Source organism: Podarcis cretensis (assembly GCF_951804945.1).
Source record: "Podarcis cretensis genome assembly, chromosome: 2".
NCBI lineage: Eukaryota > Metazoa > Chordata > Lepidosauria > Squamata > Lacertidae > Podarcis > Podarcis cretensis.
The window spans coordinates 20,988,856-21,012,461 of record NC_137171.1 but is presented as its reverse complement, the minus strand read 5'-3'; the positions used below and the strand labels follow the sequence as shown (position 1 = coordinate 21,012,461).

Sequence of the window (23,606 nt, the reverse complement as noted above, 5' to 3'; positions counted from 1 at the left end):
GCATCCTCCCTCCGATCTGTGGGGGAGGCATTGCGCCATGCGCCACCTTTAATGGCAGCACCACTGCTACCACCTCCTCCGCCTCCTCTTTAGTGGTGCCCACACTCCGGAAAACTTTGCAGACAGAGGAACGTCTGGCCATTTCACTGTTGGCTTTCTGGCATTTAGTTCTAAACATGGCTAATTCTGGAAGGCTGCTAAAATAAATAAATAAATAAATAAATAACACTGGCTGGTGACAGTTGGTGTTGGGCTTTTTTGGGTGTGTGGGTTTTTTATTTTTTTGCCTGCCAGAATGCAGGTTGAGGAAAAAACATCTTTGTGTTTTTATTTATGCTATTTTTTGATACTGGGTTTTAAATGTTTAGTATTATCCTTTGTTTTTGGTGTTGTTGTTTTTTTTAAATCATGGTTCTGCGTTGCTTTTTTGGGTGCTGTTGGGGTAGCAGAGAAAAGGGTGTGGCATACATGTTTTGAAATAAACATTTTCCACCGCCACATGATATGCATGGTAGATGAATAGGTAGTTTCGGTTCTTCCATTTTCGAACATTTTTTGGAACCCGAACGTGTGACACGGCTTCCAGTGAGTGCATGAAGCTCTTGCAACCAATGGGAAGCCGTGCCTTGGTTTTTGAATGTTTCAGAAGCTGAACGGGCTTCCAGAATGGATTCCGTTTGAGAACCAAGGTACCACTATACTTTGTTAGTCAGTGCTAATGAATTGCCTCTTCCTGCTTTGTGGCACTACTCACAAAGCAAGGACTGCCTGCTGCAACAACCAGAAGGATTTTCATAGGGCTTCCCAGGTACCATCAATCAGAAGCGGCTTAGTCATGCTGGCCACATGACCCAGAAGCTGTACGCTGGCTCCCTCGGCCAGTAAAGTGAGATGAGCGCCGCAACCCCAGAGTTGGCCATGACTGGACCTAATGGTCAGGGGTCCCTTTACCTTTACCTTTTACGAACAAAATTTCAGCCCAGCTGCATCTTTACCTGTCCCCACTGGCACCAATTCCAGGGGCCCCCCAGAGCCTGGGCACCCACAAAATTTTTGCTGTGGGTGCCTGGCCTCCACCCCTGCCGCCACCGCCAGCCAAGTGCCAATTGCTGGGAACAAACAATAGACATCTATAAACACCATCAGATTGGCCGCTGTGTGATGCAATATTAGGCTGACCTTTCTGTTTGATCCAGGAGAATATTTCTTATTTTCTTGCCCTACTGTTTTTTTTTTAAAATATTATGCTGTTGGATAGAAGCTCACAGTCTATTTAAGGTAAAGAGACCACTGCCCATTAGGTCCAGTCGTGGCCAACTCTGGGGTTGCGGTGAACCAGAGCAGCGCACAGAAACGCCATTTACCTTCCCGCCGGAGCGATACCTATTTATCTACTTGCACTTTGACGTGCTTTCGAACTGCTTCAGTGTTAGTAGCTGGTATTTTTATTTTTAATGTTGTCTTAAAGAAATCAACAATTTGCAAAGGAAAGGATGCCTCAAAAAGTGAAGCAAGAGGCCTTGACGAAGACCTCTTTCCATGAATCAAATGAAAACCACAATGTGCTTGGTGGAATACAACTGTTCAGGACCTTGGACAGCTCCACCCCAGCATTCCTGAGAGATCTTGAACTGAAATTTGTGTGTGTGTGATGTTTTTTCCAGTTCTAGCTGCTGGCAAGGCTACAGCTCCTAGGCAAGCAGGCCGCTTAAACGTTTTCCACCACAGCACCTTTTAATATAAAAAGTTTGGTACAGTTTTCAGGCATGATGACTAGGGGTGGAAGCCTTAATTGGTTCAATCAGTAGATTAAACAACTAAAGCTTTAGTTGATTAGTTGGTGGTAGGAAAATTTAATTGGTGCGGCTGAGAGTTAAAGGCACATTTTCTTTCTTTTTTTAAAAAAAGTTACGTTGGTTCCAGCTTGTTTATTAGAACAGGGAGTGGAAAAGAAAATGTTAAAAGATGGCATTTTTCTTTAACTGTAAGTTATCTCATGCTTCTTTTAACATACAAAATAGGGCACCCGTGTTGAGCTATTGGTAATAGGAAGAATATCGTCAATGAATAAGCGATAGGTCGGTTAAAAAAAGAGTTAATTTTTAATCAACTAAAACTGGGATTGGCTGACAGCCCTAGTGGTTACTTTTAAGAATCTTCCAGATTACTTTTATTATGGAGGCTCAGAGCACTCTTTCAGCATTTAACTTCCAACAACTCTGATGTGTTACCACATGTTGCTTAATATATGACTTTCCCAGATTTTTTTGGGGGGGGATGGAGTTTTCCTTTCCTTTCCTTTCTATATTTCCTCGCACACTTACTTCGTGCACCAGAGTTTCTTGAGACAGGAGCGTATGACGCCATTGTTTGAATGAGCCCTTTGTATCTCCATGGGAATGTAGACTTTAGGCTGAAAGAAATTAAAAGAAACTGTGTGTGTATGTAAATTTAATTCAAATTCTCAGATTACCGATAAATACCCTTCAGTCAAAGCGTTTTAGTTGCAATTTCAAAATTTAAAGGCACCAAACAACTGAAGCTTAAAAAGAGAGAGAGAGAGAGAGAGAGAGAGAGTTCATCACCTGGCTTTAAATCAAGACCAGGATATATTAGGGTTGTGATGAATTTTTGCCCATGAACATTTTGAGGGCAAAAGGCTGGAGGAGGGAAGCATTTCATGATCCTCCCTCATATGCTATTTCACCACCTATTCAAAGCTGCTTATTTCTCCAATCTGTTACTTCGGTGCTATTTTCATTTATGAACAGGGGCTTCTTTCTGAAGTGATCCCAGATCACAAACCAGATTTTAACTATATGACGTGGTCATGAAGTGAAATCAGAATGGGGGATGGATGAATGGTATCGTTCCGAATCATGGGTAGGCAAACTAAGGCCTGGGGGCCGGATCCAGCCAAATCGCCTTCTAAATGCGGCCTGCGGACGGTCCAGGAAACAGCGTGTTTTTACATGAGTGGAATGTGTCCTTTTATTTAAAATGCATCTCTAGGGTTATTTGTGGGGCCTGCCTGGTGTTTTTACATGAGTAGAATGTGTGCTTTTATTTAAAATGCATCTCTGGGTTATTTGTGGGACATAGGAATTCCTTCATGTATATTTTTTCAAAATGTAGTCCGGGCCACCACAAGCTCTGAGGGACAGTGGACCGGCCCCCTGCTGAAAAAGTTTGCTGACCCCTGTTGAATGGTACTGTGTACATGCTAAACTTCTAAAGCATGTTTCCTCCCTCAGAAAAATTCCTGGCACTGTAGTTTGTTAATAGGAAGGACTTCACCCCCCAGTGGGAGACAATCTCCCCCATCTGAGCAACTCTTAAATCTCCCTCACCTTTCTCTGCTGGCCCCACAGGGAAATTCTCCTTCCCCGAGCTGAACTCGGTATACCCCTGTGCTTTTAGCATGTGCATTTACCTCTTGCACACCCACACCCCAGCCCACCAATAGCAACTGTTCCCCTGAGCTGCACTCCCCGACAGACTACTTTCCCTGAGTAGGCGAAGGGACATCGCAAGAGGAAGGAGCACACGGTGTCCTGGGGTATAAATAGCTCCAGCCGTGAGTTGTAACAATAGCTGCACCACCTGTGCTGGGAACAAGTTGCCTATATGCAGGAGGGGAGCTGGTGTCAGCTCTCCCCATGTCGCTGGCACATGCATACCCCCTGAAGGTATAGATTTAGTTGTGTCTGTTGCTCCTATGCAAGGTCTGTGGCTTTGCATTACTCATTAGGCTAAGGGTGCCATAGCGTAGGGTCCCAGTCCTATACTACAATGATTTGATGGGACCCTCAGCTGCCAGGGGGAATTTGTCTGAATAATAATAATAATAATAATAATAATAATAATAATAATAATAAATGCTCCACCCATCTGGCCAGGTTTCCCTAGCCACTCTGGGCGGATCCCAATTAAAAACACAATAAAACATCAAACATTAAAAACTCACCTAAACAGGGCTGCCTTCAGATGTCTTCTAAAAGACTGGTAGTTGTTTATTTCCTTGACATTAGGTGGGAGGGTGTTCCACAGGGCAGGCACCACTACCGAGAAGGCTCTCTGTCTGGTTCCCTGTAACCTCACTTCTCACAGCAAGGGGTCCGCTAGAAGGCCCTTAGAGCTGGACGTCAGTGTCTGGGCTGAACGATGTGGGTGGAGACGCTCCTTCAGGTACACTGGGCCAAGGCTGTTTAGGGCTTTAAAGGTCAGCACCAACACTTTGAATTGTGCTTGGAAACATACTGGGAGCCAATGAAGGTCTTTCAGGACCGGTGTTAATATGGTCTCAGCGGCTACTCTCAGTCACCAGTTTAGCTGCCGCATTCTGGATTAGTTGTAGTTTCCCCCAGCATGGGGGGGGGGGGGAGTGAGAAGCACCCCTGCCCTCTAGGGCCATGGCCCCAATCTAAATTGTTCCTCTCCCTCTGCTTCATTTACCCTTTTACAATGCCAGGGGTCTGATCACAGGCTTCCCCCCGTCTTATCTAGTTGCATTCTGAGGGTTATGCCTCAAGAATTTATACAGCTCCAAATTTGGTGACTGTTCCCTTATTGAGGGATCCCTTTTGACTAGATTAAGATGAACAGCTGAGATGGTGAATGGGTGCCTTGTATGGAATAAGCTCGTGTGTCACAGATGAGCAGCAAGGTAGAAAACTGCAACCTCAAACATCATTTTGCAAGGAATGCTGAGATGTGCATTGCAACCTCACCACCTGGTTGCAACATCAGAACGTTTCACACATTCTTTATTTTAAAAAAAACACAAAACCCCATGATAGTTGAAATACTTGTTGCTGCTCTTTATTCACCGTACTTGTTGCTGCTCTTGATTCACACGTGCCACGGCTTCTCTGAAGATGGCATTCACGTTAGGGATTTACTTTCTGCAATCCTGAGGACCGGAAACTTCATTTCAATCTATTTTCGACCCATCTGCCATTCTCTCAGTTTGAATCCCAGGGTTCATGATGCATGAATGTCAAGGAAAAGTATTACAGCAGCCAGGGCCGGCCCACCCACGAGGCAAGTTGAGGTGACGGACTCGGGCGGCAGGATCCACAGGGGCAGCAGATCTGGCCTCCAAGAAACCCAGCTACAGCCACCACGGCTGCAATGGCAGCAGGAGCTGCAGCACTCTCATTGGATGCCAGATCTGTCACCTAATTGGCAGCCCCACCCAATGCCTCTTCCACAGCGGCTCTTAGTGAATAGGGGGCACTGCTGGTCTTCCCCAACCCCTAGGGAGGAAATGGCAGGAGCTGCCCTCAGGGGTCCCCTGAGCTTTGTACCTGCCCAGAGTGATTCAGAATGGGCCACTTCCCCCCTCACAGTGGCCTTTGATTCCCAGTTCAACATAAGGTCAGGTTAATTTGATTCTCACCTCTGCTTTTTCCTGATGTATATCTTCATTCTCACCTTGTTCCCAGTGTACATCTTCCCTTCCCCTCTTCTTCCCTGATTGGAGGAGGCAATTCTGTGATTTGCTTCAGGTGCCAAAATATCTAACACCATCAGGCACAACTTCAGACCCTCCAAGTAGCCCTATTTTCCAGGGATGTCCCTGATTTAGATGAGCCACCCCACTTTCTGATTTGATTCCAGAATGTCCTGCTTTTCCTTAAAGGGTAAAGGGTAAAGGACCATTAGGTCCAGTTGCGGATGACTCTGGGATTGCAGCGCTCATCTTGCTTTATTGGCCGAGGAAGCTGGCATATAGCTTCTGGGTCATGTGGCCAGCATGACTAAGCCGCTTCTGGTGAACCAGAGCAGCGCACAGAAACTCCGTTTACCTTCCTGCCGGAGCGGTACCTACTTGCACTTTGATGTGTTTTCGAACAGCTAGGTTGGCAGGAGCAGGGACCGAGCAACAGGAGCTCAGCCCGTGGCGGGGATTCGAACCACTGACCTTCTGGTCGGCAAGTCCTAGGCTCTGTGGTTTAACCCACAGGGCCACCTTAGGATGTCTCTATTTTCATTGGAGAAATATTGGAGGGTATGGAGTTATCTGATCCCCGAGCCATCCGAAGGCAATCCTGTATAGTTGTTTTTTAATGTTTTATTGTGTTTTTATGTATGTTGGAAGCCACCCAGAGTGGCTGTGGCAACCCAGTCAGATGTGCGGGGTATAAATAGCAAAATGGAATGGGACGTACCTATTTTCACTGGAGAAATGTTGGAGGGTATGCAGCTTATGTTCTAATTTAGCAAATGCAGAGTAGTCCAAATCGCTGGCTGGTATTTTTGCAGTTCTTTTTGGCTCAACGTGCTGCAACGAACATTGAATTGCTTCTGATGTTTCCCACCCTCTCACCCTAGCTGTATACAAATAGGCAATCAAGTTGTATTCCAAGACAACGTATGGCGCAACTTCTGTCCAAAGAGCTTACAGTAGATGGGGAAGTTGGTGGGATGAGGGAGAAGCCAGATGAGCCCCCATGGTGGGGCAGTGGAGGGTGAAGCAGGGCCAGCATGACTGGGAATCTGCCCACAAGGGACACAGTGGTCCTGCTGCAGTGAGGAGGCAGCCTGTCTGAGGGAGGGGAGTGGTGCCAAGGAAAGCATCTTGCCTGAAGCTGACACAGGAGTTGAGTGACAGTGATGGCCAAAGGAAGGCACAAAGAGGGAGAAGAAAAGCGAAGTGGCTTCTTGCATTGGAAGCAGGGGAGTGTAGAGAATAGCTTGACAGGGAGAGGGAGAATAAAGGAGGCAGGTGTGTGCTGTAAAAGAGGAGGAGGTCGTGGCAGGGGCTTGCAGGAGATTCCAGCTCACGCTTTCTCTCAGGACCTCTGGAGATCCTTCGCTGCACCAGATCTGGTGACTCACAGCCATGCATTTGACCCACCCCGGGGGGGCCTTGCTAAACCCCTCGTTGCTGCTTCTGCTGCTGCTTTTGGCTGCCTGTTCTGCTTGGAACTGAAAAAGCAAGAAAGAGCTTGCACTGGGTGGTGGGGAGGGGGGGGGAAGCAGGGTCAACAGTAAGGTTAAATACAAGGAGCTAACGGCCGAGAGGGTCGCTCAGGGTGCCTGCTCCCCCTTTTGCTTTCGTCCGATGCACTTAACCAGATAACTCCCCGAGGATCCCAGAAACCCGGCTGCTCTATAAATACCTAACCCATCCCACATTGCTAATAGTGAGTAACAACAGCAGGCAAATTACAGAGCAGGTCTCGGCGTTCTCGTAGGCACCAACTCAAGCAGATCTAACGGGTGCATGCGAAGCCTGAAATCTGCTGTCACCCTGGGTATAATTAGAGGGGAGAGAGGAGCTGGGGAGCACAGTTAAAACAGCCAGGAGGAGGCGGAGGGGGGGCCCTCCTGCCTGCCGCCACCACCCTGCCACCCCACGTCTTAATTGCCTTTTAATTTCAAAAGAGCTGCAGCGCGGCTCGGAGCGATGTACAACAGAGCAGTGGGGAGGTGGGCCGTCGGAGCTGCGTGTTAACAGCGATGCTCACAGAAAGCAAGGCTGCCTTGAGGGTGAAGGGTGAGGGGCTGGGGTTGTGGCGTTGCACAGAGGGCCGGGCCAAAAGCGGGGAAGGAGGAGAACGCTTGAAAAGAGCAGCCCAGGGTCTGATGCAACCCTGGCAAGTTCACTTGGTGGCAGAGGGAGGGAGGGAGAGAAAGGCCTCGTTTCACCTTAACGAGAGAGCAGTCGTGTAGGCTGGCGCCTTTGCATGCTAAGGGTTGCGTGCCTTTTGAAATCTGGTGCAAGCACGGAACAAGAACGCAGAATGGCACTAGGCACAGAAATCCCTAGAAACTGCAGTCTTTAGCAGCAGGTCTTTGCATAGCAAATCGGGGTTCCAAAAGAACATGAAACGCCAGGAATCTTAGAACTGTAGAGTAGGAAAGGGACCCCGAGGGTCACCCAATCGATCTCAACAAGTGGTTACCCATCCAATTTGAAACCAGACTGGACCCTGCTTAGCTTTGCAAATGTGCTAGCAGTTTTAGCGCTGCACCACTAAGGTCGCCTGAGGAGAGGAGGGGCTTCATAATAATATTAATATTCATAATTTATTATTTATACCCTGCCCATCTGGCTGGGTTTCCCCAGCCACTCTGGGTTGCTCCCAGCAGAATATTAAAAACACCAGAAAACATCAAACATTAAAAACTTCCCTATGCAGGGCTGCCTTCGGATGTCTTCTAAAAGACAGATACAGTGGTACCTCGGATACATACGCTTCAGGTTACAGACGGTTCAGGTTACAGGCTCCGCTAACCCAGAAATAGTACCTTGGGTTAAGAACTTTGCTTCAGGATGAGAACAGAAATCATGTGGCGGGGGCACAGCAGCAGTGGGAGGCCCCATTAGCTAAAGTGGTGCTTCAGGTTAAGAACAGTTTCAGGTAAAGAAGGGACCTCCGGAATGAATTAAGTACATAACCAGAGGTACCACTGTAGTTGTTTATTTCCTTGACATCAAATGTGAACGTGTTCCACAGGGAGGGTGCCACTACCCAGAAGGCCCTCTGCCTGGTTCCCTGTAACTTCACTCCTCACAGTGAGGGAACCTCCAGAAGGCCCTCGGAGCTGGACCTCAGTGACCACTGGACCTTCAGTGCTCCTTGCCCCTTCCCCCTAGCTAGCAGGAGCAGAATATTATTGAGAGCAAGCAAATCAGTTCAATTGCACTTAATCAGAGCAATGGTTGCAGAATCCAGCTTTTCATGATACAGAGTTTGGGCTGCCCTTGGTACTAAACGTCTGGGTGGTTTTTGTTTTGTTGTGAAGAACACAAGAGTACATGCAGCTGTGAAGTAAGGGACGCTGTGCCTTGTGGTGCAGGCTCTTTCTGTACCAGGGATCTTTCCCGGGCACTGAGATAAAGCCGCTGTCTCTTGGAAGGAGGGACTGCTATTTATAAAGCATTTTCTCATCTGGTGCTGTTGATTACAGCTGCAGCCGCAAGCATATAGGCAATTATAGGTAGCAGCCTAGGGCAATCATTTGTAAGGTTAGCACCTCTGTTGCAGCAGCAGATGGAATGGCCCTTCGCTGCAAAGTGCCACTGTGAAGCAAAGAAGGAAGGAAGGAAGGAAGGAAGGAAGGAAGGAAGGAAGGAAGGAAGGAAGGATTCATTCCTGTATAGACAGTGAAGTATCGGGAGGCTTGGCAGTGGGCGAAGGCAACCTAGCAGCATGTTGGGATGGGAGAAGTCCAATGAGAGATTTCAGTGAACAGTAGGAACCAATTCCCATAGAGGCTGCATGCACAGCTCATTACTTCCCCCAGAGAACCCTTGGACAGGGGTCAGCAACCTTTTTCAGCCATGGGCCAGTCCACCGTCCCTCAGACCATGTGGTGGGCCAGACTATATTTTGAAAAAAAAAAATGAACGAATTCCTAAGCCCCACAAATAAACCAGAGATGCATTTTAAATAAAAGGACACATTCTACTCATGTAAAAACATACTTATTCCCAGACCGTCCATGGGCTGGATTTAGAAGGTGATTGGGGAGCATCCAGCCCACGGGCCTTAGGTTGCCTACCCCTGCCCTGGGAACTGTAGTTTAAGGGTGCTGGGAATTGTGGCACCGTGTGTGGTAAACTAGAGTTCCAGGAGTCTTCAGGGGGAAGTCATGGGCTTTAAAGCATTTGGTGGGTTGCACTGTGGTCTAAACCACAGAGCCTCTTGGGTTTGCTGATCAGAAGGTCGGCAGTTTGAATCCCTGCGATGGGGTGAGCTCCCATTGCTCTGTCCCAGCTCCTGCCAACCTAGCAGTTCAAAAGCACACCAGTGCAAGTAGATTAATAGGTACCGTTGTGGCAGGAAGGTAAACAGTGTTTCCATGCACTCTGGTTTCCGTCAGTGTTCCATTGCACCAGAAGCGGTTTAGTCATGCTGGCCTGAGTACTGCCTGGTTAGTGTGACCTGCGACAGGTCTGGTTCTCCATTTGCGAAATTTCCTCCCTGGGGAAGTGCATGTGTCTCCCATATTATTAACACTGATGGGGAATTTAGAAGTGTCTCTGCTCATCCAGCAATTTGATGGCTGAGAGATGCTGTTCCTGGAATCCTTACCTTGCAATGCTTAGCTGTGAGCATATGTTGACTGATTTAAAACGTTTTTAGGTGTTCTTAATGTGTGGGTTTTTCAAATAATAATAATAATAATAATAATAATAATAATAATTAATAATTAATAATTAATAATAATAATAATTAGAAAAATGTATTGTTTTGCTGGTTTGTTATTTGATGCCCTGGGCTCCTCCGGGAGGAAGGGGAGTTAGTAATTAGTAATAATATTAATAATCATCATCATCACCATTGGTATGTGTATCAATAATTTATTTATTTATTTATTTATTTATTTATTTATTTACAGTGGTACCTCAGGTTAAGTACTTAATTTGTTCCAGAGTTCCGTACTTAACCTGAAACTGTTCTTAAGCTGAAGCACCACTTTAGCTAATGGGGCCTCCTGCTGCTGCCGTGCCGCCGGAGCACAATTTCTGTTCTCATCCTGAAGCAAAGTTCTTAACCTGAAGCACTATTTCTGGGTTAGCGGAGTCTGTAACCTGAAGCGTATGTAACTTGAAGCGTATGTAACCCGAGGTACCCCTGTATACCCCACATACCTGGCTGGGTTTCCCCAACCACTCTGGGCAGCTCCCAATAGAATATTTAAAACACCAAACACTAAAAACTTCCCTAAACAGGGCTGCAGCTCAGACTGACACTTCATGCACCTGACAACGTGGACTGTAACTCATGAAAATCGATGCCAATAATACATTTAAGGCACAAGAAGACAAACAAGCGCGCACACGCCACGCATTTAAATCACATCCAAAACCCATAGCTCCCCCCCCCGAATCCTGGAGACTGTAGTTTGTTAAAGGGTGCAGGGAATTGTAGCTCTGCGAAGGGAAGCGAGTTCCCAGGATTCTTTGGGAGAAGACGTATGGCGTGTACACAGCCTTTGCTGTTTTTGCTGTAACTTGCTGTAACTTGCACTAATCAGCCAACCCCTGTGGTTGCAACCTATGAGGCTGAGGGAAAGGGTGGGAAAGGCAAACAGAAGTCATGGATTGGGTGGCTGGAATATAGTACTGGATGGGGGAGACACACTGATATAAATACTTTTGGCTGCAAACATGGACTTCTGCCTTTATTCTGAGTGGATATATTAGGACAGTAGGTGTACCAAGGGTACCCAGATACAGAGCATCACGGCAGGCATCCCAGCAGAGTTATTTGTCTGTGACATGATGAAGGATCCTGCAGGAACTGAGAATTGTCAAACCTTCGGGCAGCAGTCAGATTTCTGTGACAGTTTCCAAATGCCCAGGACGTTTCCGTGATTTGCAAAACTGCCGAACTTGCAAGGACCGGCCTCGAAAATGCTATTTTTGGTTCCTTATTGCGCTCCCTTCCTGCTCTCGCAGTAGCCAAGATTTGAGGAAAGTGGGTTGTGCTTTGCTTGGAGTGTGTTGGTGCCTCTTGAGATTGCCCCCTGGTGGGGCTGCCATTGTGAAGGAAGGCTATTAACGATAGTGATGGCAAACAGGCAGGCTAATTGAAATAAGCAAGTTTGGAGAGAAGAGAGTCCTTCTAGATGAATTGCAAGGAGAGAGGCTCTCCAGCAGCAGCTGAAACGTGGAGTAGGTGAGATGATACCGTCTATTGTACTGGCTATGGGACGCAGGTGGCGCTGTGGGTTAAAGCCTCAGCGCCTAGGACTTGCCGATCGAAAGGTCGGCGGTTCGAATCCCTGCGGCGGGGTGCGCTCCCGCTGCTCGGTCCCAGCGCCTGCCAACCTAGCAGTTCGAAAGCACCTCCGGGTGCAAGTAGATAAATAGGGACCGCTTACCAGCGGGAAGGTAAACGGCGTTTCCGTGTGCGGCTCTGGCTCGCCAGAGCAGCGATGTCACGCTGGCCACGTGACCTGGAAGTGTCTCCGGACAGCGCTGGCCCCTGGCCTCTTAAGTGAGATGGGCGCACAACCCCAGAGTCTGTCAAGACTGGCCCGTACGGGCAGGGGTACCTTTACCTTTACCTTTTATGGTACTGGCTTGCCTGTGGAATGTGGAACAGAACGCAGGCTCTGGCGCTGTTCAGAATGAGAGTTTGCTGCAGGAGCCAGACAGATGTCACTCAGGATTATAGAAAGGAGTGGGGTCCCTTAGATGTTTGGGGCAAGAAAACCTTAACTCGGAGCAGAACCTTTAGTATGGTTGCCTGTTTTGCAGAATAGCATTTCTGAGATTCGACAGCAGCCCACTCTCTGCAGTTCTTCCCCTGTGTTGGCAAAATGACAATTCCCCCAAGTGCCCAGCTCTGAAGTTTCCTTGCCTCGGCGTGCCCCTCCTGTTCTCCCGGATTCTCCCTCCCCATTGCTCAATCCCCACTACCTACCCCTCTGCCACCCAAAGATATGTGGGCTGGCTTATTTAATTTAGTAGCTTTTTGCCTTCTTTGGAGCATCCTGAAAACTCCTGCTTTTCCAAGTAAAGGTAAAGGTAAAGGGACCCTGGACTGTTACGTCCAGTCACAGACGACTCTGGGGTTGCGGTGCTCATCTTGCTTTATTGGCCGAGGGAGCCGGTGTACAGCTTCCGGGTCATGTGGCCAGCATGACTAAGCCGCTTCTGGCGAACCAGAGCAGCACACGGAAATGCCGTTTACCTTCCCGCCGGAGCAAGTATTTATTTACTTGCACTTTGACGTGCTTTCGAACTGCTGGGTTGGTACTTGGCTTTTCCAAGTACTTGTGGCTTTATCAGTTGTTAGGTGAGCTAGATGAGAAACTTGTGTCATTGCGCTTTATTAAATTTGCTAGGGGAGAGAAACCATAACTCTTGGTGCACCTGCATAACATATTGAGGTTCTAGGGTACCTGGCCTCTTCAGGTGTTTGGGAGGAAGAGGAGGAGGAGGAGGAGGAGGAGGAGGAATTTATTATTTATACCCCGCCCATCTGGTTAGGTTTCCCCAGCCACTCTGGGCAACTCCCAGCAGAATATTAAAAACACAATAAAACATCACACATTAAAAACTTCCCTAAACAGGGCTGCCTTCAGATGTCTTCTAAAAGTCAGATAGTTGTTTGTTTCCTTGACATCTGATGGGAGGGGGCATTCCACAGGGCGGGAGCCACTACCGAGAAGGCTTTCTCCTGGTTCTCTGTAGCTTTGCTTCTATCAGTGAGGGAACTGCCAGAAGGCCCTCGGAGCTGGACCTCAGTGTCTGGGCTGGACGATGGGGGCTTGAGATACTCCTTCAGGTAGGGCTGGGAATGTCCCCTTCCGGAAACCTTGGAAAGCCGTCCTTGCAGACCATAATAGTGAGCTAGATGGACCAATGCTCTGATTCAGTATATGTCAGTTTCCTATGTTCCTAGTTTGGGTTTTGCTTTATTTTGTACCCCGCTAAACTTTCACCCACACCCTCCCCAAACCTTCCTTCTTCATTATTTTTCAAGTTAACTTTTTTATTATTTTTGGATAATAAAAGAGGTTGGCTGGTTGCTTTAGGTCACTGTGGTTTTATCTCCCATGAACCAGGCTGCTTGGGCAACACACTCTAAAGTTTGAGCAAACAGGGAGTCAGAATAAGGTGGGATAACTCTTTTTTCCAGTGATGATGGAGAGAGTCTGCTGTCTGTTTCTCAGTTCCCATAACAAAAACCTGAAGGCTGTGGATGTCCCTGCAGCCTGCAAGTTTAGGGAGTTATAAACAGGCTGGTGGCAGTACTGCTTAAGGGTTGGAGATGTGGGTAGTGCTTTTACCTGCTCACAGAGTAAGGATGCCCCCAGTAGTCTCCATTTATAAACCTTTAGAAGGCATCTGAAGGCAGCCCTGTATAGGGAAGCTTTTAATTGTGTAATGTTTTACAGTGGAACCTTGGTTGTCAAACATCTCCATTGATGCACGTTTCGGCTTTCAAACACCGAAAACCCGGAAGTAACTGCTTCGGTTTTCCAAAGATTTTCAGAAGCCGAATGTACCTCACGGCTTCTGTGTTGAGTTCGCCTATTGTATTGAGGCTTTCAGTTTTCGGTTTTCGAACATTTTGGAAGTTGAACGGTCTTTCAGAACAGATTGGAAAACCGAGATTCTACTGTATTCTGTTTTTATATATGTTGGAAACCACCCAGAATGTCTGGGGCAACCCAGTCAGATGAGTTGTGGTATAAATAATAAAATTGTTGTGGTGTTGTTGTTACAAGCTTACACCAGGTTAATGGGCTTGATTGGTGAGGATGCTGAGAACCCCCTGAAAAAGATCCTTAAAACACACACACCCCTCATAGAACTACAATTCCCAGAGTTCCACGAGGACCGGAGAGTCTGCTCCACATGTGTGTTCCTGGAAACAGCTCAGTTGCACTGTGTCACTGCTGGTTGCCTGACCTCCCCCCCCCCTTCCCTGGTGGCTCATTGCCTTGGTACCCACACAACATCTCCTCAGAGGTTTGAGATGAGCACATCTTGCCTACAGGTTCGGGGATAAGCTCTCCCTTTGGTGTGGAGTCAAGGAAGGGCAGGAGAGGCCCGATTTCAGAGGGTTATGAAATTAGCAACGTCTGAACTGTTCTAGGAGATATGGCAAGGGAGAAGGTTGAAATAAGGAGTGTTAAAAGAGGTGTAAAATAATAATTCAGGAACACAGAAAGCTGCCTTTTACTGGGTCAGGTGATTTATCCATCCATCCCTGCACTGACTGGCAGGGATTCTCAACAGAGTTTAAGGCAGGAGGGACCTCCCCAGACCTATCTAGAAATGCCAGGGTTTGAACTTGCTGGCTCTGCTCTGCTCCCTTGGGCTTGGGAGAATTCTGCTTTGAGCCTTGGAGAAGCAGGTCTGTTGGTGTTGGTCTCCTTGTCAGGGATGCCAACTTGAATAAAATATTGAATAAAAAACAAAAATATCACATCATGGGGCATACCCACCCCATTTGAATGGCAATGTCCATCAACTTGGGGGGGGGCTGGCCCCCCTCAAATATTTTATTGGGGGACGTTGAAGGGACCTCTCCCCAGTCTTTTGGAAATGCAGCATTATTTCTAGGTTCTAAGTTTTGCTTTGGAAATAGATGGGAAACTTCTAGCTACTAAAAAACATTTTTTTGTTTAGGCAACCCTATCCAGATGCATAGAAGGTTGTCGTGTGTTTTAATCTGGTTTCAGCTGATTGCTGGTTTTAATTATTTCTGGATGTTTTGAATAGTCGTTTTTAACTTCTTTTTAACATATACTTTTATTGTTCCACTCTTTCCGTAAACCACTTTGGGGTTGTATTACAATAAAGCGTTATGTAGATTATTATTTTTAAAGTATTTTTTATTAAAGATTTCTTGGTTTACAAAAGTATGCGCAACGTTTCTTTTTTCAGGTTAAATTTTCTACAGATCAGTTTCATTTGTTATGTAGATATAGTGGTACCTCGGGTTAAGTACTTAATTCGTTCCGGATGTCCGTTCTTAACCTGAAACTGTTCTTAACCTGAAGCACCACTTTAGCTAATGGGGCCTCCCGCTGCTGCCGCTGCACCGCCGGAGCACGATTTCTGTTCTCATCCTGAAGCAAAGTTCTTAACCTGAGGTACTATTTCTGGGTTAGCGGAGTCTGTAACCTGAAGCGTATGTAACCTGAAGGGTATGTAATCCGAGGTACCACTGTATTGTGAAATCAGTCAATCAATTAAACAAACTCCGCTTTAAAGCAGAGAGCAAGTGCTTAATCCTTTCCCTGCCAGCTGTTTCCCCTTTTAAACCCAACCCCCTCAAACTGCTTTTCTCTCTGTAGGGGTAAAGATGCCATGAACCAGCCTTCCTTTACTCCTGATTGTCCACTTCTGGGTTCCACAGAAACTTGTGTAATGTGTAGTCTGGCCTTTGACACACAGAAAGGCTTGGGTAGTTATGAATGCCAAATCAACTCATCACCTTCACCTAGCAACTTTCAGTGGCTATAAACCAGGGGTCAGCAAACTTTTTCAGCAGGGGGCCGGTCTACTGTCCCTCAGACCTTCTGGGGAGCCAGACTATATTTTGGGGTAGGGGGGAAATGAATGAATTTCTATGCCCCACAAATAACCCAGAGATACATTTTAAATAAAAGCACACATTCTACTCATGTAAAAACACGCTGATTCCCGGACCGTCCACAGGCCGGATTGAGAAGGCAATTGGGCTGCATCTGGCCCCCGGACCTTAATTTGCCTACCCATTCTATAAACCTCCCTATATTAATGGGTTCGCTCACTCGGGTTTTAGGCATGACCTGGTGTGTGTCTTAAATTGGCTTGTCCTGTTCCCCTGCTGTTTGTAAACTGCCCCACTGCCAACGCTCTTTTACACACACACACACACACACACACACACACACACACACTTTATTCTGCTGTAGCCACTAGGCTTCACTCTTCTGCCTGTTCTGGCAAAGCCCTCACTCTTTCATCCTCCTCCTCACCAAACAGTCTTCTCTAGGATCCATTTCCAGCATCCCACCCCCCACCTCCACACAGACTGATCCTCTCTGGATATAGTAGGGAGAAAGAAAAATGCCACTCCAGCACCATTCCTATTCAAATCTATGCAAATGAATCCAGGCGGCCGGGTGGGGGGAGAGGGGGAGGGAGGGCTCTGGCTCTCCACTGGTGAGAAGTTGGGGGTTTGAGTCCAGATGCTGCAGGCGATGACTAACTCTGCATGGAACAAACAGGGTAAAAATAGTCAGAAACTGGGGATGTACCAGATGGTGCCAACTCCTGGGGAGACAGTGGGGAAGAGGAACTAGGAATGTTGACTCCCCCTCCCCTCCCTTCCACCCCATACTGGGCATCTGGAGGATGGGACATGATAAAGCATTTTTACATTCCCAACTCCATTCTGCATCTATGGTTCCCCAACGCACCTTCTTCCTTTCCATTGCCAGGTTATTTCCCCACTCTGTCCTGTTTCCTGAATGCCAGTGTTTCCTGAATGCTTGCCTTCCTAACCTTGCACAGCTCCCCAGGTCCCCTTCCTTTTTTTTTTTTTTTTAATAATATTTATTCAAATTTTAAAGGTTACAAAAAGAAAAAAGACAAAAAAATAAAAATAAAAAAGACAAAAATAATACAATCAATTAAACAATAAAAAAAAAATCGAACCTTTACATAGCCTTCTTTCCTTTACTTATTTCCTTGACCTCCTCACACCTCCCCTTTTTGTATTCTAATTCAAATTGTTATTTCAGCAAATCCTTCCAACCTTGTTTTTATCTTAATAATTTGTCTTAAGGTAAAGGTAAAGGTACCCCTGCCCGTACGGGCCAGTCTTGACAGACTCTGGGGTTGTGCGCCCATCTCACTTAAGAGGCCAGGGGCCAGCGCTGTCCGGAGACACTTCCGGGTCACGTGGCCAGCGTGACATCGCTGCTCTGGCGAGCCAGAGCCGCACACGGAAACGCCGTTTACCTTCCCGCTGGTAAGCGGTCCCTATTTATCTACTTGCACCCGGAGGTGCTTTCGAACTGCTAGGTTGGCAGGCGCTGGGACCGAGCAGCGGGAGTGCACCCCGCCGCAGGGATTCGAACCGCCGACCTTTCGATCGGCAAGTGCTAGGCGCTGAGGCTTTAACCCACAGTGCCACCTGCGTCCCTAGCATATTTGTCTTAATATGCTATAATTTTACATTCTCTCTTTCACCAATTCATTTTTACTTAAACCTTTATGTCATTTCTGCCAAAACCACATAATTTTCTTTTTCCAACATCTTTCTAACAATCCTTAATTTTACAATATTTTTGAAGATAAACTTTAAATTTTTTCCAAACTTCTTCCACTGACTCTTCTCCTTGGTCCCGGATTCTGCCAGTCATCTGAGCCAGTTCCATGTATTCCATTACTTGCATCTGCCATTCTTCCCGGGTGGGTAGATCTAGTGTTTTCCAGTACTTTGCGATGAGTATTCTTGCTGCTGTTGTGGCGTACGTAAAAAAAGTTCTATCCTCCTTTCGCACCAATTGGCCGACCATGCCCAAGAGAAAGGCCTCTGGTTTCTTCAGGAAGGTATATTTAAATGCCTTTTTCATTTCGTTATAGATCATCTCCCAGAAGGCCTTAATCTTTGGGCACGTCCACCAAAGGTGAAAGAATGTACCTTCAATCTCTTTACATCCCCAGGTCCCCTTCCAACAGTACCGGGAGTTTCCTGCCTTGCCACTGGTGCTGCTCCCTATATCTCACTCAGCCGTGCATTTTCAGTAGTTTCAGTGTTTATGCATCGAACATACATCTGCTCCTTTTCTTGCACGTGTTGCACCATGAATCCATTTCTGATGATTGCTGTTGAAATCCAGGGCTGGTTGCATTTCACTGTGGTATGTGCAAACAGTTGAAAAGAGGTGTGTCGTCGCAATGCCATGCATTGTGAGAGTCACTGATGGCTTGGTGTCTGTGCAGTATGCACAGTGTGGGTGGCGCTGTGGTCTAAACCACTGAGTCTCTTGGGCTTGCTGATCAGAAGGTCAGCAGTTCGAATCCATAGTTGTCAACCTTCCCTTTTTTTGCGGGAAATTCCCTTATTCCAGCGCTGTTACCCAATGCTATCCTGGATTGTTAGATATCCCGTAGACTGTCCCCAGGACAGGTGAGGCTGCTGATCCCTTGTTTTCAAATCTGAAAGTTGACAGCTATGTTCAAATCCCCACGACGGGGTGAGCTCCTGTTGCTCCGTCCCAGCTCCTGCCAACCAAGCAGTTCGAAAGTATGCCAGTGCAAGTAAGATAAATACCGTAGGTACCGTTGTGGCAGGAAGGTTAACGGCATTTCCGTGCACTCTGGTTTCCATCACGGTGTCCCATTGAGCCAGAAGCAGTTTAGCCATGCTGGCCACATGACCCTGAAAGCTGTGTGTAGACAAAGCTGGCTTCCTCAGCCTGAAAGCGAAACGAGGGCCACAACCCTATAGTCGCCTTTGACTGGACTTAACCGTCCAGGGGCCCTTTACCTTTACCTTTTTATAGTTGAGGCCTTAGTTCAAATATTCAGCTGAGAGCCATGGAGTGTTTACATCATCAAGTGATGAGATGAGATCTGGGGGTTTCCATGTGTTTTATTGTGCATTCATTATTTGAGCTCGTGAATGGATAGTTCCGTTGGTTAGAGCGTGGTGCTGATATTGTGTCAAGAACATGTTGCAGAATATGCCCACAATTAAACACCATAGATTTTAACCTATAAAGCCTTAAACAGCTCAGGACTGCAATACCTCAAGGACCGTTACTTTCCATATGAATCGACCCAGACCCTGAGATCATCTTCTGAGCTCCTCCTTTGTGTGCCTCCTCCTCGAGAGGTCCAGAGGGTGGCAACACAAGAACAGGGCCTTCTCTGCAGTGGCTCCCCGACTCTGGATTGCTCTCCCCAGGGAAGTTCGCCTGGCGCCTTCATTACACACCTTTGGGCACCAGGCAAAAACGTTCATTTTTAACCAGGCCTTTGGCTGACCTAGTCAACAACCTATACCCTTTAAAATGTGGCTCTTTTAGGGGGGGTGTTATTGGATTACTGTATTGTTTTCGTTTTTATTTCATATATTGTGACCTTTTGTGAAATGCCCTGAGACCTCCGGTTATAGGGCGGTATATAAATTCAATAAACAACAACAACAATAACACTCTGGAAGGGCCCCAAGTGGTGTGAATGCCAGACCAAAAGCTAAGGAGTAATGACTTGCCCGAGTAATTCTTTGGCTTAAGTGGCAGATTCTTGAACTAAGATCTTCACCAGAACCAAAGTCACCCAGAAGGCATCTCTCCCTCCCTCCCTCCCTCTCTCTCTCTCTTGCAGACAGCAATTTTGTACTGGGCAATGCCCAAGTCCGTGGCGCCTTCCCTGTGGTCTACTGTTCCGATGGCTTCTGTGAACTGACCGGCTTCTCCCGGGCTGAGGTCATGCAGCGCTGCTGTGCCTGCAGCTTCCTCTATGGACCTGACACCAGCGAACTCGTACGCAACCAGATCCGCAAGGCGCTGGACGATCGCAAGGAATTTAAGGCAGAGCTCATCCTCTACAGGAAAAGCGGTGAGTCCTTTTCTCACAGAAGGGGCTGCCCTGGTAAGGGCCTCATGACTCTGTGGGGCGTAGTGGGGAGGTGTCTCTCGTACGTTGGAGTGTAGAAGGCTGAAGTCTGGGGCGGGTTGCTGGACTGGTCCTTTCACAGCAGCAAAGTGGAGCCTTGGGTGGGGGAGGATATAGAAAGCAGACCATCTTGCTCCATAGTGACTGCTCTGGCTGGCAACAGCTCTCCCATCATCTGCTACCTGCCCCTTTCTTTAGATTCCAGGATTGGAGCTCCTTCATGCAAAGTACTTACCCCTGACCCCTGACCCCTTTCCCAATGTGATTTTTCCATCTGTCCTACATGTCCCGGCAATTAGGGTTGTTATATGTCCTCTTTTTCCAGGACATGTCCTCTTTTCCCATGGGTATGTAAAATGAAATTTGTCATAGCGATCCCTGGTTAAAAGTAGAAGTCGAATGTGTCCTTTTCCTCCCTTCGCCCCCCCCCCTCTTCAAAATATGGCAGCCCCACCTGGCGTGCACATTGCTCATTTGAAAAGTGTGCCAGGGAGGAAGCAATTGGAAGAGGAGAGAGTTTGGGGGGTTTGCATGTATGCGCATATGCATATGCATGCGCAAACATGAATGCTCCTTTGCAATTGTTTCTTTATAAACTCTGCATGCTGAGAGTTACCTCCTTCATACATAATGGGGTTTTTTTAATGTACACTAAAGATGGTTTAAGTCAGGGGGTGGGGAACCAGGCTGATTGGAGTTGGAGTCCAGCAAAATCTGGAGGGCTGCAGGTTCCCCACCCCTATTTAAGAGCATACCTTACAATGTAAGGCCTGTGTGCAGCAAAAAGTTGTTCCACACACCTGTGTCAGGTTGGTCTTCAGGAGTAGGAGAGGCCCAGTTAGATGCAATTCAGGGTTGGGATATTGGACCAGGGGATGTGGGTGGCACTGTGGCCTAAACCACTGAGCCTCTTGGGCTTGCCGATCAGAAGGTCGGCAGTTTGAATCCCTGCGAGGGGGTGAGCTCCCGTTGCTTTGTCCCAGCTCCTGCCAACCTAGCAGTTCGAAAGCACACCGGTGCAAATAGATGAATAGATACTGCTCCAGCAGGAAGATAAACGGCGTTTCCGTGCACTCTGGTTTCCGTCACGGTGTCCTGTTGTGCCAGAAGCAGTTTAGTCATGCTGGCCACATGACCCGGAAAGCTGTCTGTGGACAAACGCTGGCTCCCTCGGTCTGAAAGCGAGATGAGTGCCACAACCCCATAGTTGCCATTGACTGGACTTAACCATCCAGGGGTCCTTTACCTTTACTTTTACCTATTGGACCAGGCATTCCAGTAATGGCAAGAAAGAGTAGGTGAGGCACAGACAGGCTGTTTAGCAGTTCTTTTCAAACTGTAAGGGTTCCAGAGGAAGAGAAGGTGAAAGGCAAGGCAAGGCAATTGACCCATCTGTCCAAGTAGAGTCTCCTCTGTTCTGTAATCTAGACCAGGGGCTCCCAAGCTGAGGTGTGTTTTCATCCAGGTGGTCCATGGCACGTCTGCGAAGAGCACTTACAATTTCAACTCTACAGGATTCAAACTATAATTCAACAAATTGCAATGCAGCCAAATACAATGATCAATAGAATACAATGAAAACCCATGCAGCATCTAGCACAGTGCATTACAATTGCTTAAGCAGTTATTATCATCTGACAAACAAGACTGCTTGTCTCCTTAGGTGTCCCCTTCTGGTGTCTCCTGGATGTGGTGCCTATCAAGAATGAAAAGGGAGAAGTGGCTCTTTTTTTAGTCTCCCACAAAGACATCACAGAGACCAAGAGCAGAGCATCTGCGGACAACTGGAAGGAAGGAGGTAAGGAGACACGGAGCAGAGATTTATTGTCCCGTGGGCAGGTCATTTTAGAGAGTGAAACTTGCCGATTTCTTCAGCCAGGGGTCTTAAAAATTAGTTGTTGGGTGAAGTCTCATATGCCCAGAGACTTTGAGCCTGTTCATTGGAGGATATAGGAAGTCCAGAGCACTTGTTCTTTTATGAAGAGGCACTGCTGGTGAGGCTCGCTGACCTCCTGGAAAAGCAAAAATTAGACCTTTTCCTGTTAGGCAAAGATCATAAGACAACCCAGATGGCTGCCAGATTCTGTGTACAGATCTGTAGGTGCAGACCATCCCCCGACTCAAACTAGTTTGTTGAGAAAATCCCCAAACTTGGTTCCATGGGTGATTCTGGGTCATCTCTCTGTGGTAGCTTATCTTAAAGTTTTAAGTGTCTATACGCTTATCGCATTTATAAATTTTTAATTTATTGTTATACATTGTTTTGAATGCTTGTTTTCCTTCTGGGATTGTACCCCTAAGTGTGTTTTATAAGCTGGTCTCCGACCGTAATATAAAAATATATATAAAGCTGTTGGGTGTGAGGAATTCAAATCTGCGGTTATTTTTCTGTGACTGGAGAACATTTAGCTTGGTAAGTCTTCGTTTGGTGAAGAAGCACATAAACTGCTTTTCAAAAACAATTTGTTACTGGTTTTTAAACAAATACAAGAAGCACTAAACAACTTATCCAGCAGTACATCTTAATGATGTTTGCTTTATCCATTGTCTCTAGACATGCACTTACATGTTCAACATATTACTTAATGTAACCGCTCCACTGAGAATATTGAGTGGTTGGTGTATTGATTTTGGTCATTAGTATAGTTAAAGAACCCCTTCATGGATCACTGCCTTGCCGTGGCGAAGGGGCTTGAAGAACTCAGAGAAGCTATGAACTATGCCGAGCAGGGCACCCAAGATGAACAGGTCATAGTGGAAAGTTTTGACCAAACGTGATCCACCTGGAGGAGGAACCGGCAAGCCACTCCAGTATCCCTGCCAAGAAAACTCCATGGACAAAGACAACAGGCATATAAAAGTTATGACGCTGGAAGATGAGCCCCTCAGGTCGGAAGGCGTCCAACATGCTACTGGGGAAGAGCGGAGGGCAAGTACAAGTAGATCCAGAGCTGATGAAGCGGCTGGGCCAAAGCCGAAAGGACGCTCAGTTGCGGATATGCCTGGAAGCGAAAGGAAAGTCCAATGCTGTAAAGAAAAATATTGCATAGGAACCTGGAATGTAAGAACCATGAACATGGGTAAGTTGGAGGTGGTCAAAAATGAGATGGCAAGAATAAATATTGACATCCTGGGCATCAGTGAACTAAAATGGACGGGAATGGGTGAATTCAGTTCGGATGACCATCATATCTACTACTGTGGGCAAGAAACCCGTAAAAGAAATGGAGTGGCCCTCATAGTCAACAAAAGAGTGGCAAAAGCTGTACTGGGATGCAATCTCAAAAATGATAGAATGATCTCGATACGAATCCAAGGCAGACCTTTTAACATCACAGTAATCCAAGTTTATGCACCAACTACTGGTGCTGAAGAAACTGAAATTGACCAATTCTATGAAGACTTACAACACCTTATAGAAGTGACACCAAAGAAGGATGTTCTTCTCATTATAGGGGATTGGAATGCTAAAGTAGGGAGTCAAGAGATAAAAGGAACAACTGGC

The 23,606-nt window shown here is 46.9% G+C and overlaps 1 protein-coding gene across 1 annotated transcript in view; it reads left to right on the top strand.

Moving 5' to 3' along the window:
- Positions 1-23,606, top strand: part of KCNH3 (potassium voltage-gated channel subfamily H member 3) — a 75,508-nt gene that overhangs the window by 15,620 nt on the left and 36,282 nt on the right. The window contains exons 2-3 of the mRNA XM_079965377.1: positions 19,811-20,044; positions 21,765-21,899. Of these exons, the coding sequence (XP_079821503.1) occupies positions 19,811-20,044; positions 21,765-21,899 (369 nt within the window). The remainder of the gene's footprint in view (positions 1-19,810; positions 20,045-21,764; positions 21,900-23,606) is intronic.